The sequence below is a fragment of the Schistocerca gregaria genome, chromosome 3, assembly GCF_023897955.1.
Source record: "Schistocerca gregaria isolate iqSchGreg1 chromosome 3, iqSchGreg1.2, whole genome shotgun sequence".
In the NCBI taxonomy this organism is placed as follows: domain Eukaryota; kingdom Metazoa; phylum Arthropoda; class Insecta; order Orthoptera; family Acrididae; genus Schistocerca; species Schistocerca gregaria.
Window position 1 is genome coordinate 882750279 of NC_064922.1, and position 13338 is coordinate 882763616.

A 13338-nucleotide genomic window follows, 5' to 3' on the forward strand; every position below is an offset into this window, starting at 1 on the left:
TCAGATATCTTCCTTGCCAATATTTTGGACATTACTCTTTGCTGAAGATGATCATGCAGAAGAGCAAAAGAAAGCTGCCTCAAAAACTCTCTTCTTCTCAGTTGTTCTTTCTGATTTGAGTTGAAAATAATAGCAGCATTTATCGCAGATGTGTTCATGATGCTACAAAAAACAACCATTGGCCATCTTCTTGTGTTTCTAGCTACCGGTACATTATATGTTGCACTCATTTCGTCTAAAACGTCAACTCCACCCTAAGGTCATAGAAAGTGATAATTTCTGGTTTTTTATCATTCGCTGTATTTTCGTCAATATTTCCATTGTGGGGCATCGTTGACAGTAGTAACACCACTCTATTTCGTTTCGGCACATAAGAGACTAAGGTATAATTTTTCTGAAACCCAAACGTAGATGACTTTTCTTGTCGGTTTTTAGTGTTAATAAATACCCTTGGGACTTGTCTTTTGTTCTTCCTCAGGGTAGCAACGATGGTCGTCTTCTTCGTAATCAATGTGTTTGCAAGCTCGTAACTTGTAAAATAATTGTTGCAAGTTATGTTACGGCCTGTATTCAGGATAGGTTGGCAAAGTCTCTGAACAAGTTAAACTGGTCTGTTGCCCTGTCTGTAAGGGCCTTCAGGCTGTTGCCCAGCATACACCTCCATGTTGAATGTGGCATCCACTGCTGCAAAAATCTTTACTCCATACTTGTTTGGCTTATTTGGCATGTACTGTCGGAATCTGCATCTTCCACGGAATGCTTTTAGTTTTTAATCAACTGTCACGTATTCAGAAACTGTATAAGCCTTCTGAAAGTTTTCAACGATTATACTGAGTATCTGTCTTATCGCCGCCATGTGATCTGTTTTCTCCCTTTCCATTCTCGTTTGTTTATTGTCCAATCTGAGGTATCGAAGGAGAAAACGAAATCTGTTTATGCCCATTGTGAGATGAAATATTTCAACTCCTGTGCCATCTGTTCGCCACAAATCTTGTAGTCTTCGTCGTTGGGCACGCATTACACCAGCGTTGTACAATAAGCCCCATAGGGCCTTTATTTCAGCTTTATTAGTTTGTTCTGCATCTCTTTCCCTTGAAAAGTTTGCCTGGGTACTTTGAATGTACCTATTAGTGCAGTCAACAAGTATGTGTATAACGTTTTCATCAAAAAACAGTTCCCAGCACTGTAGAAGATTTGTAGCACTTTTCGCAGCACCTTTCACACCTGGTAAATGAGTTATGATGTTATGACAACGTGTGCGGGAGTTCTTTGGCGGAGCACGTGAGTTCCATACTGTTCCATGTTCACCGACAAACACATCACTGTCAGCACCAAAATCACTGTCTTCTGATTCATCACTCGACGTTTTTTTGTTCGGTACCGGCATCACTATTCCACTCTGGGTCCTGGATCTCTTCAAAGTCGATTTCTCCATCTTCAGAATCACCAGCGTCACTTTCAGCCATTACTTCTTCAATCAAGTCTCTCTCCTCCTGTGCCTCGTAAGAATAAGCCATGGTGCAGTTACAGCACATACAACACACTAAAATAAGGTACAAAGCACGAAAAAATCTGTTCTACCACTAAACTGTGTAAGCTCAGGGACTGATGACCTTAGCAGTTGAGTCCCATAAGATTTAACAAACACACACATCACTAAACTAAGCAGGTTCCGCAAATAAGCGCGCCCGTGAATAACCTTGGCGGAGCTAACAATAAACTGACACCAGTGCATGCGGCTGGCCTGTGAGACCCTAGACCTCTTTGTTGTGAGCTAGCCGGAAGTGCTATTGTTGAAATACCAGATACACCATACCAAACGACTCCTATTACACTCACTTAAAGGTACTGAGAAGATAGCTTCTTGGAAACAACTTTCAGACATTGCATTAATGTGAAAATATTCTCCTTGGCCTGACAGACCACCTGCTTGTACTGACGTTTCATCACACTCTGAAAGGAACCTTCTGGACTGAATACTTGTTTTAATTAAGGTAAGTTGCTTCGCTACTCTTAGGGAATCTACTTCTACGTTAGCAGGTGTGCTTGATTCGAATTCTGGAATATTTCCTTCTTTTTCTTTGGTGAAGGTATTTCGGAAGACTGTGTTTAGTAATTCTGCTTTGGCAGCACTGTGGTCGATAGTATCTCAACTGCTATCATGTAGAGAAGGCATTGACTGTGTCTGCCGCTAGCATATTTCACATACGACCAGAATCTCTTTGGATGAAGATTTCAGGCTTACTAAATGAATCTGTACCCAAATGTCCTGCTTGTCTTTGGATCTTCTCTATTTTCTCTATAAATTCTATTTGGGATGGATCCCAGAGTGACAAACAACACTGAAGTGTTGTTCGAACAAGTGTTAGCTGCCTGCTTTGTTGTGGACTGCAGTCAATCAGGGTATTGTTTTTACCAGTCTGGATACCTTTGTAACATTTAATATTTTTCTCTCAAATGGCTGCTGTTTACCTATCTGCATTATTTTCTACTAAAACTGACAGTTTTATTACCTTTATGATTTCTAGTAAGTACACTCCTGGAAATTGAAATAAGAACACCGTGAATTCATTGTCCCAGGAAGGGGAAACTTTATTGACACATTCCTGGGGTCAGATACATCACATGATCACACTGACAGAACCACAGGCACATAGACACAGGCAACAGGGCATGCACAATGTCGGCACTAGTACAGTGTATATCCACCTTTCGCAGCTATTCTCCCATGGAGACGATCGTAGAGATGCTGGATGTAGTCCTGTGGAACGGCTTGCCATGCCATTTCCACCTAGCGCCTCAGTTGGACCAGCGTTCGTGCTGGACGTACAGACCGCATGAGACGACGCTTCATCCAGTCCCAAACATGCTCAATGGCGGACAGATCCGGAGATCTTGCTGGCCAGGGTAGTTGACTTACACATTCTAGAGCATGTTGGGTGGCATGGGATACATGCGGACGTGCATTGTCCTGTTGGAGCAGCAAGTTCCCTTGCCGGTCTAGGAATGGTAGAACAATGGGTTCGATGACGGTTTGGATGTACCGTGCACTATTCAGTGTCCCCTCGACGATCACCAGAGGTGTACGGCCAGTGTAGGAGATCGCTCCCCACACCATGATGCCGGGTGTTGGACCTGTGTGCCTCGGTCGTATGCAGTCCTGATTGTGGCGCTCACCTGCACGGCGCCCAACACGCATACGACCATCATTGGCACCAAGGCAGAAGCGACTCTCATCGCTGAAGACGACACGTCTCCATTCGTTCCTCCATTCACGCCTGTCGCGACACCACTGGAGGCGGGCTGCACGATGTTGGGGTGTGAGCGGAAGACGGCCTAACGGTGTGCGGGGCCGTAGCCCAGCTTCATGGAGACCTTTGCGAATGGTCCTCGCCGATACCCCAGGAGCAACAGTGTCCCTTACTTGCTGGGAAGTGGCGGTGCGGTCCCCTACGGCACTGCGCAGGATCCTACAGTCTTGGTGTGCATCCGTGCGTCGCTGCAGTCCGGTCCCAGGTCGACGGGCACGTGCACCTTCCGCCGACCACTGGCGACAACATCGATGTCCTGTGGAGACCTCACGCCCCACGTGTTGAGCAATTCGGCGGTACGTCCACCCGGCCTCCCGCATGCCCACTATACGCCCTCGATCAAAGTCCGTCAATTGCACATACGGTTCACGTCCACGCTGTCGTGGCATGCTACCAGTGTTAAAGACTGCGATGGAGCTCCGTATGCCACGGCAAACTGGCTAACACTGACGGCGGTGGTGCACAAATGCTGCGCAGCTAGCGCCATTCGACGGCCAACACCGCGGTTCCTGGTGTGTCTGCTGTGCCGTGCGTGTGATCATTGCTTGTACAGCCCTCTCGCAGTGTCCGGAGCAAGTATGGTGGGTCTGATACACCGGTGTCAATGTGTTCTTTTTTCCATTCCCAGGAGTGTATTTCAGTTGTCTTTCCACCTTCCACCAAGTCTTGGGCTTATGATAATCCTTTAATTGCAGCAGCTGTAAAGAGAGCTTCTGACAATAGTAATATAAGCCGAGCAGTGTCAGATCAATTCAAGAACAAGGGAGTACCCAATAGAAAAACTGGAATTATTTTTTAAAAGCTATACATTTCAAAATTGTTTACAAAAGAACCATATTCCCCACAAAATACTTTCCATTACAACTTATACAATTGTCCTACCAGTGCTTCCACTGTTTGAAACATTATTGTAGTCATCTTTAGAAATGGCTGACAGCTCCTCCCTCATTCGTTTTTTGACTTCCTCTATGTTGTCAAATCGGTGTCCTTTCATGCCTGTATTCATGCATGGAAATAAGAAACATTTGCAGGGAGTCGGGGTATGCGAGTAAGATGCGTGGGGCAGTGGAACCATGCCGTTTTTAACCAAAAACTATCTAACAGAGATGGATGTGCATGCAGATGCATTGTCCTGGTGGGAGGACCAGTCTCCTGTGTGTCACAAATCAAGCCTTTTTTGATGAACACTGTAGCATGGTGTTAAAATTTATTAAAACGGCCTGTAAGCATAAGCTTTCGATTTTTTTCAATATTTTCGTCAATTCGAGCAGTTGATAAATGTCCAGAATGAGGTTTGTCATCAATCGACATGTCGCCATTTTTGAATGGAGCAAACCTCGCACACTTGAATTTTTCCCATAGTGTGATCTTGGTAAGCTGTTTTTAACATTAAAACAGTTTCAGCAGCATTTTTACCAGGTAGGAAACAAAATTTCACAGCTGTGTATTGTTCACTTGAACTTGTCATCATAATAAACAAAACAAGAACAAACAGATCGCTAGCATAAACCGTCACTGCAGATAAACAGAACAAGCCAGGTCAAAAACGCAGGCTGCTCTAAACTGGCAATGAGTTGTACTATACACACCTTGCGATAGAAATGTGTACTATGCAAGCTCCATCCACGGCAATGATATTCCGGTTTCTTTTTTTGGGTACCCCCTCATATCTTGATATTTCAAAGTAAACACTGCTCGTTTCCACTTCGCATTAAGAGCTTGTTTCCTTTTGGCATGATCTAAATTTACCCTGAACATTAAATAGCCTAATGGAAAAATACTACAATTTTTAAGACTGGTCTAAAATTATTCTGAATGACAGTGTAACTTTGTACCAGTATCAAAATTGATATTTTACTCTAATAGAACTTATGTAGTACACATTTTCACCTTCCCAAGCACTCAATAATCATAGATGTAAAATGTTACAATGTCTGTTGTGATGTGTAGCTTGTTTTGTGTCAAGTATTTTTTAAAAAATGGAAAAAAAGTGGTACAAAATTTGTAAGACCAACAGATCTAAAGTTGTATTTTCCATCACCAGCATAAAAAGGTCTTGCCTCTGTAAATTCTTCATAGGTGGTGGACGAAGAATGTTGGTCCTGAATCCATGTATGGTACTAAGCTGCTCAAGTTGTACTGAATTACCTGAAATGAACATTGCTTCTCTAATGAGAGCTTCTCCAATGGTTGATCATTGCTTTGCAGTTGCAGCTTTTTGAAGTCACAAATCCAGTGGTGCAGCTTGTGGCAAGAGAGACAAGTACCTGTTTTCATAAAATGGCTGGCTTTTTGCCAGAATTTTCAGGAGTGCTATTACTTGCTACATATGCTAAACTTTCACATTTATCACTTGTGTTGATTATACGTTTCTCCAGTGGCAAGTTGGGATGTCAGATTACTAAGTGTTGATTCACTTGCTTGCAAAGATTCCTATCCAATGATAAAGTACTTGTATGCTTCAGATGAGAGTCATCAAAAATTTTATAATAATTATCTGACCAGATATTTGCTCACCTAGAATCTCAAGCAATGTGCAGATCTTCAATTCTAGCAACATCTGTCATTATGTTGCCAGTTGCTTTTTTTTGCAAAACTATACCACTGCTGCACCTAAACACTGGATCCAATTTTTGTTCGTAATTAGATATTAACTTGTCCTCATTTCTGTCAACATGTTGCAGTTCTTAATATGAATTATAGTTTTTTCTTCACCTAAAGTATCAATGATTCATTGAGTTGTTGTGTCACAATTTGCTCAGGCTGCAACCAGCTTGCTGTTCATATCATTATCAGATGGTTCTTCAGGCAGGTTGTATGCACCATCAATAACAGTCCAAGCATGGTGTAATGTTGATGCTATTAATAGTTGAAACTTCCAAGCACACCGAATTTCAACATCTTTGAGTTTATTTATGCAAATCTTCTTGTTTTTAGTCTCGAGGTTAAGTTATTTTGCTCTTTTTGCATAGTCAGAAAACTAACCTCACATGGTACAATAGCATTTGAATTGTTAATAGGAGCCTGTTACTAACTTTTCAGTAAATACTGTTTGAAATAAATGGTTGTAGCTCTGTCATAATGCTTAATAAAAATGTATTTTATTTGTTAGACATGAAATACTCAAATATGTACAGATACTTCAAGATGCAAATAAAGTCCGCATTGCTGAGATTCTTTATGAGAACCAGTGATTCCTGTCCCAGAGATTTCATCTAGTAAGTGTGCTAGAATTTGTGCTGATGAGGCGAAATATAATGACCTCCTGTTTAATGGCATGCTGGTCCACATCTGGAACTCAATACAGCAATGTGTTAAGTTAACAGGTCCTTGGTAGATTTCCAGAGGTATGTAATACTAGATGTATGTGACAAGGTAATGCAACTATCATTAATTATGGGCTGGCGATTTGTGGATGCAGAGCTGACTCCCGATAGTGTCCCAGATGTGTTGCATCATTATCAGAAAATTTGCTAACCAGAACATCACTGTGAGTTCACTATTACACTCCTCAAATCACGTATCATGATTCTGGCCATATGTTATGGACAGATGTCCTGTTGGAAGATACCATCACTGCTGGGGAAGACATAAATCACAAAGGGATGCAGATGTTCCACAATAGTGTTCATGTTGTCAGCAGCTGTCATGGAAGGTTGTATGGAAGCCCAGGTAAATGCCCCCAATAGTGTAATACTACTCCCATTGGCATGTCTTCTTAACGTAGTGCATGTTTCAAACAGCCATTCACCTGAATGATGGTATATCCAGACAATTGTTGATCTGGCGCAGCAAGATATATTATTCATCCAAGATGTAATATATCCTCATTGATCCATCATCCAATCTTGACGATCTCATGTCCTCTGTTATCATAATTAATGATATCAGTGAGTCAACCTGGGAACAAATAGGGGACTTCTGCTGCAGAGCCTCATGTTCAGCGCTTTGTACTGCACAGTGGATTTCTCCATTTACAGTTCTTATCATCACTAGAATGATTCCACATATGTGTCTGCTCCACTTACATACTTCCTTACCACATCATGCACCAGCAACCCTACCAGGAGGCATTCAGTCTCACAGTCAACAGTGACTGTAATGTTTTGGCTGATCAATGTATATTGTGAGTGTTTATAGAAGATTTCCCTATCCCCTCCCCCCTCCCTCCCCCTCCCCTCCCCCGAGCTGATGGGAATACTATTTAGGCAGAGGTATGTGTGGTCTGGATTAATTTTAACAAAAAAAGATCTACTTCTCCTACACGTGATAGCAGGTATTCAACTGTGTGTAGTGAGAGATCCATCTCCTAGACTTTGACGAATCAGCTGTACCAATCTTCCCTTCCCAATATTCTTTAAGTATAGGCTGTGTATGAAGTGAAATATCATATGTCCTGACTGGTAGCTTAACTATTTCACTTACAGACTTCTCAGATCAAGAACATTTTATTTTACCTCAGGCATAAGAATATAGGTACAAGTCTGAAGGCAAATGTGTCATTTAACATTTGTGGGTTTCAAGTAGCAGAACAATGTTTATTTTGCAGATGATACAGTAAAAATATTGACAGTCTACTAATAAATCATGTAATACAGTAGGGTCTATATTTTTTCCTTCATTCCAAAATATATTTTGTTTATTTGTTTTTACTGAACAAATTTACACAATAATAACAATATGGTTGAAATTTTTTGTGATTTGGTGCTGAGAGAATCACAATGCTAATTAAATTTTCAGATCAGCTGGTGTTTGTTGTCGATGGTATGGAGATTGGAAGAGTTCGACCACCACTAGGTGGCTTTAGTGGCTTGCAAGAATTTGCTTCATCACCTACAGTTCCTTGGAAGTCTAATCTTGCACCATTTGACAGAGAGGTATGATTTTTTACAATTTCTTTATAGTTTCTTATATTTACAAGGTGTTAGAAGTTTAATCTTTCACCGTTTAACAGAGAGGTATTCTTTATCATTTCTTTATAATTTCTTATTTTTACAAGGGTGTGCTGACAAGTAATTCCTCTGAATTTTTATGTAAAAACTCATAAAGCTTTTTAAGTAAAGCTTACATTATCAATGTTCTACATGTTTATTCATCACGTCTATTGTAGCCCTCTGCTGCCAGAGGGCTCCAAATTGTAGCATGTAACATGGTGGTGTGAAATGTAACTATGTTGTTGCATGAGAAACAGCATGCTGTAATTGGGTTTTGAATTCAAAGAGTTCATCTGCACATGGCGCACCCTCTCCTTCAGCATGACAATGACAGACGACACATGGGCACTGTGACATCTGCAACAACCCACCACCTTGAGTTCATTGTCATCAAACAACCTCCATACCCTCCTGATTTGGCCCCATTCAATGTTCATCTGTTTCCAAAACTTAAAGATCATCTTCACTTGAGTGTGTTTCACTTTGATACTAAAGGAATGCTTGGTGCAGTGATGAGCTTGATACAGATACCCTGGATAGCACTGTGTGCCTTTAATACAAGAACATTAACAGAAAATTGTGCTAAAACCCAGAAAGACATCAAAGGTCAAAAGTACAAAAGGAGATGACACACCACCCAGTTGAAGTGCAATGAGAATATACACTGGTAGTTGTGTTTCTCTCTCCCATTTGCAGGAGCACTGGTTTAACCCATTAGCACCGGAATTAATTTTTTCATGAATTTTTAAAAAGATTTGCATTGTTATGTCTGTAAAAGACATAAATTACACAACAGAGTTGTTTCGACGAAAGCCATTACCACCATTAGTGAGATATTTGATGTTGCCATGTGGCAATGCTAGGCACTTTCACTACCTAAATTTATATGGATTACAATTTCAACTAAAATAAGTAGGTTATTGAAATATCTTATTACATATACATGTTTTGTGCAAATTTATTATTCACTCTTCATCATACAACTGATACTTTATAACACAGTACAATTAGTAATCAAAAATCAAACCTTGAACTCAGCATTATTTTACGTAAAATGGAATAAAACAGTCAATACACAATCTCACATCACACTTTGAACACATTGTTCTCACAATAGATTTACAGTCCTTGTGTGCACACCTTTTCTTCTTCTTTCCTTCTGTGTGCTGGACAAGGTGGTCAGTCTTATCAAACCTAACTGAATCTGATATGTGGCTGTCGGAATATGGCCTTGATGCAGATGGTCTCCCGGCTCCTTTTGGTAAAGCTTGGTGTCTTTGCAAGTACACTGTTGCTACTTCTCTCTTGAAATCAAGCTGAGAAATAGTTTGGTTTCTTGCTTTATTATACAAAATCCATCTGTTTTGTATGGCGACATCTATCATCCATGTAAAGGGACACCAGTACCATTTCTTGCTTCTTATTGCAATGCCGTAGCATGCTAGATTCTGATCCATCTGATCAGTACCTCCCACATAAGTATTATATTTGGTTATATTTGGCTACCAGTTTTAGTCTGGGAATCATTTTATTTCCCTTTCTTAGTTGTGAGAATCTCTTGACTTGGCCAACTTCTTGTGCACCACATGAAGAAGAGATCATTGTGACAACTGTATTGTTCAGCCATTGCACATACACTAATCCATCATTCTTCTCTATTGCTGTCTCAAAATATTCCTTATCTTTCTTGGCATTATAAAGAATATCCAGCACCTCAGTAAGTGAGAAACCTCTTCTAAAACAAAAAAGAGAAAATTTATCCTTTTACTGAGTACAAGCACCTAGTGTTGCCATATGGCAACACCGACGTTCAAATGGCCTAAATTAACATAATTTATTTCACAGCAAGCAGTACCTCCAAGGAATATATATTTGAGTATTTAAAGAACAACCATTCTACAAAAACTAATTATATATCATAAGTTACTATGTAAAACATACTTACTCAAACTTAAACTCCATTTTTCTTTGCATTCAGCGAACAACGACTTCCAACACTGCTTACGCCACAGAATTTAAATGTATTGTTAAAACTGTTGCATTGTAGTGATTTTTCAGTCTTGCAAAATGGAACCCAGTGCTGCCAACACTCTTCCTTTGTTGATGTCGTGGAATCAACGATTTTAAAAAAGTGTTACAAACATTGCAATACGGCAACGCACAGCGCTGATGGGTTAAGGCACTTGATGGAGACCACTTCCTCTTAGTCACTGTGCCATATCTTGAAGGTGTGGGGGCTGTGTTGACCAGCTGTAAATGGACCTGTAGAAGATGGTGTAAGTGGAGGAAGGACTGAGTTTTCGTGAAACAACACATTTGAAAAGCTGAACAAGTCCTTATGCATAAAAATCAGTTTATCCCCATGCAGCTTGGGTAGTGTCATATGGAGAAGAGCCATAGTTTCATATAGGTTCGGCCCAAAATTTCCATTGTTGCTGGGAGGTCTGTCGGTTTGTCAGATCACAATTATGCTGGTAGCTGCAACATTTTTCCACAGACTAATTAAGGAGAAGAGTGAGTGCCCTAGTTCTTCCTTGAGTGTAGGCCTCAATCCTAGCAGGACCACCTTCATAGTGCAGTGGAATTTTTTCACTATTCCATTGCTGGAATATTGATAACTATTTGTATGGATGTGGTTGCACCTATAGAGATGAAGGAGTTCTTAGTATAATGCTGCCTCACACTGTCTACACCTGTCAGTCGTAATAGTTTGTGGCACTCCAAATTGTGCTATCTGTCCACTAAGTACTTTCTTGGCCACAGTTGTGGTAATGACATCTGCCGCCAGAAATACTTTGGCCATGTTGTAAGGTGATCCACTATGGTAAGTAAATAGTAGTGGCCCCACAAGATTCACATGAATGTGACCAAATCTTGGTGAGGATGTGATGATGTTCCCTGTGGGGCCAACAATATGTCTTCCCTCCTTGCATTTATGACATCTCTCACATTATTGTGTCTTTATTCACTCCAGGCCACACCACCTTCCTCATCAACACTCACCCCATAGTTCTCACTACCAGGTGTTAAAGGCTCATTATGCCTTGAAAACTGCTCGATGGAAATTTCTGGGACTGAACATACATCATATTGTCTGCAATGTTGCACCATAATGTTAAATCTTCTGCTGATGTTGTTACATGCTTGAGTGTCAGGTTAGATTGTCCATTCATTCATAATTCATGTAATTTTGGGTCAAGAGTTCATGCTTGGACAATGTGGTTCCTGTTTACTGATTTTATACTCACTCGACATAGTGATAAGCAATCAGCCACAATTTTTTTGCTACTGCTATTATGGTGGGCATCCATGGTGAATTATGAAATAAAATCAGCGTGTCTGAGGAATTTCAGCAAGCCTTTTGGAGTCCCCTTGCTGAAGAGTGATGTTATGGTCTGTGTAAATAGTCAAAATGTGGCCTTCAGTTGAATCTCTGAAGAGACAAACAGCTGCATATGCTATGAAAAGTTCCCTGTCTATAGTACTCCAAGCCTTTTACATTGGTATGAGCTACAGGGCAGAAAAAGGGAAAGGCTTCAAAGCGCCTTCAACAAGTTCCTGAAGTGCCACCACCACAATTGTCTGGCTGCCATCCACCATAATGGTGTTATGCATTAATCTGAGGGTGAGCAAGCAGTACTGCCCTTGCAGCACATTTTTTTACCCTGTCAAATGATATCATCAGCTCTGATAAACTTTTTGCACTAGCCAAGTGTTTGCCTTTGAGTAGTTTTGTTAATGTGATGCTTGAGGAAGATGACGGTGGTAATAATTAAGCTTTTCTAGACACCACCTTAAGTCCTTCAATGTTATGTGCAGTGGAACCTGTTGTGTGGCTGACACATGCTTCATCACCAGTCAACCCATCCACTGATACCTAAAAACCAAATAACTTTACTTCGTTATAACCAATAAGATACTTGTCTAAACTGATCACCATGCCCGAATTTTGGAGTCACAAGGAAACTTGATGTAAATGAGACTTGCATTCCTCCTGAGACTTTGAAAAATTAAAGATGTTATCCATGTAGCAAAATGAAAATTTCAGCCCGCACAGCACATGACATGTTTGAGGAGTGTTTTCCAACTCAAAGGGCAGTTAACGATACTTGAATAAATCAAAGTTGAACATGGCGATCGTCATCTTGTGAATGTCTAATAGGACTACAGGAATTTGTAAATATGCCCATGTGTAATTGATTCTACTCAAAAAATATGCACCTGCCACTGAATTGTTCACATCCATGATATGTGGAATAGGGTATCTATCCGGTATAGTTATGAAAGTTAACACTCGATAGTCTCTGCACAGCCTCCATGTACAGTCACATTTCTGGGTCATATGTAGAGGTGATGCTTATTGACTATCTGATGGCCTTGTCACGCATTGGTGCATTTGCCTCTCTATATTTTATCTAGCTGCCACTAGTTTTCCAGGCATGAGATGGGATGACTTGGTTGCTACTGACTGTCATGGAATGGTGCGAATGAAAAATTGCATGTTGTGTGTGCGTTTGCTCTTGATAGGATATGTGGAAATTCTTCTACTAGGCTGCGCCATTCATTATTTTAAAACGCTGCTGTGACTGTTGTTTTCTGCAATAATCCTCTCTTAATGTCCACTGCGAGGTCAAAGTTGTGTAAGAAATCAGTGCCTAGAATTGCTTTGGTGACATCAGCTACCAAGAAATTCCATGTTGTGTGCTCTTGAAAGCCAAGATCTTACATTAATGATTTGCTTCTGTAAGCTATGATTGCTGAGTTATTTGCTGCTGTTAAATTTAGAGGAGCAGCTGTGCTGTCCAGTTGAAGTGAAATGAAATGTTTGTGGCTAGGGCCTCCCGCCAGGTAGACCGGTTGCTTGGTGTAGGTCTTTTTAGTTCACATCACTTCGGCGATGGGGATGAGATTATGTTGAAGACAACACAAAAACCAGTCTATGAGTTGAGAAAATCCCTGACCAACAGGAAATCAAACCCAGGCACCTTTGCATGGCATTCTGCTGCGCTGAAAACTCAGCTACTGAGGCAGACCACTGTCCAGTTGGAACAGTCCTTTAGGTAACACATTGACATCTGATCCCATATCTTCCA

The 13338-nt window shown here is 40.8% G+C and overlaps 1 protein-coding gene across 1 annotated transcript in view; it reads left to right on the forward strand.

Moving 5' to 3' along the window:
- The window catches only part of LOC126355041 (beta-1,3-glucan-binding protein-like), a 133058-nt gene that overhangs the window by 76095 nt on the left and 43625 nt on the right, over positions 1–13338 (forward strand). The window contains exon 7 of the mRNA XM_050005193.1: positions 8052–8188. Within this exon, the coding sequence (XP_049861150.1) occupies positions 8052–8188 (137 nt within the window). The remainder of the gene's footprint in view (positions 1–8051; positions 8189–13338) is intronic.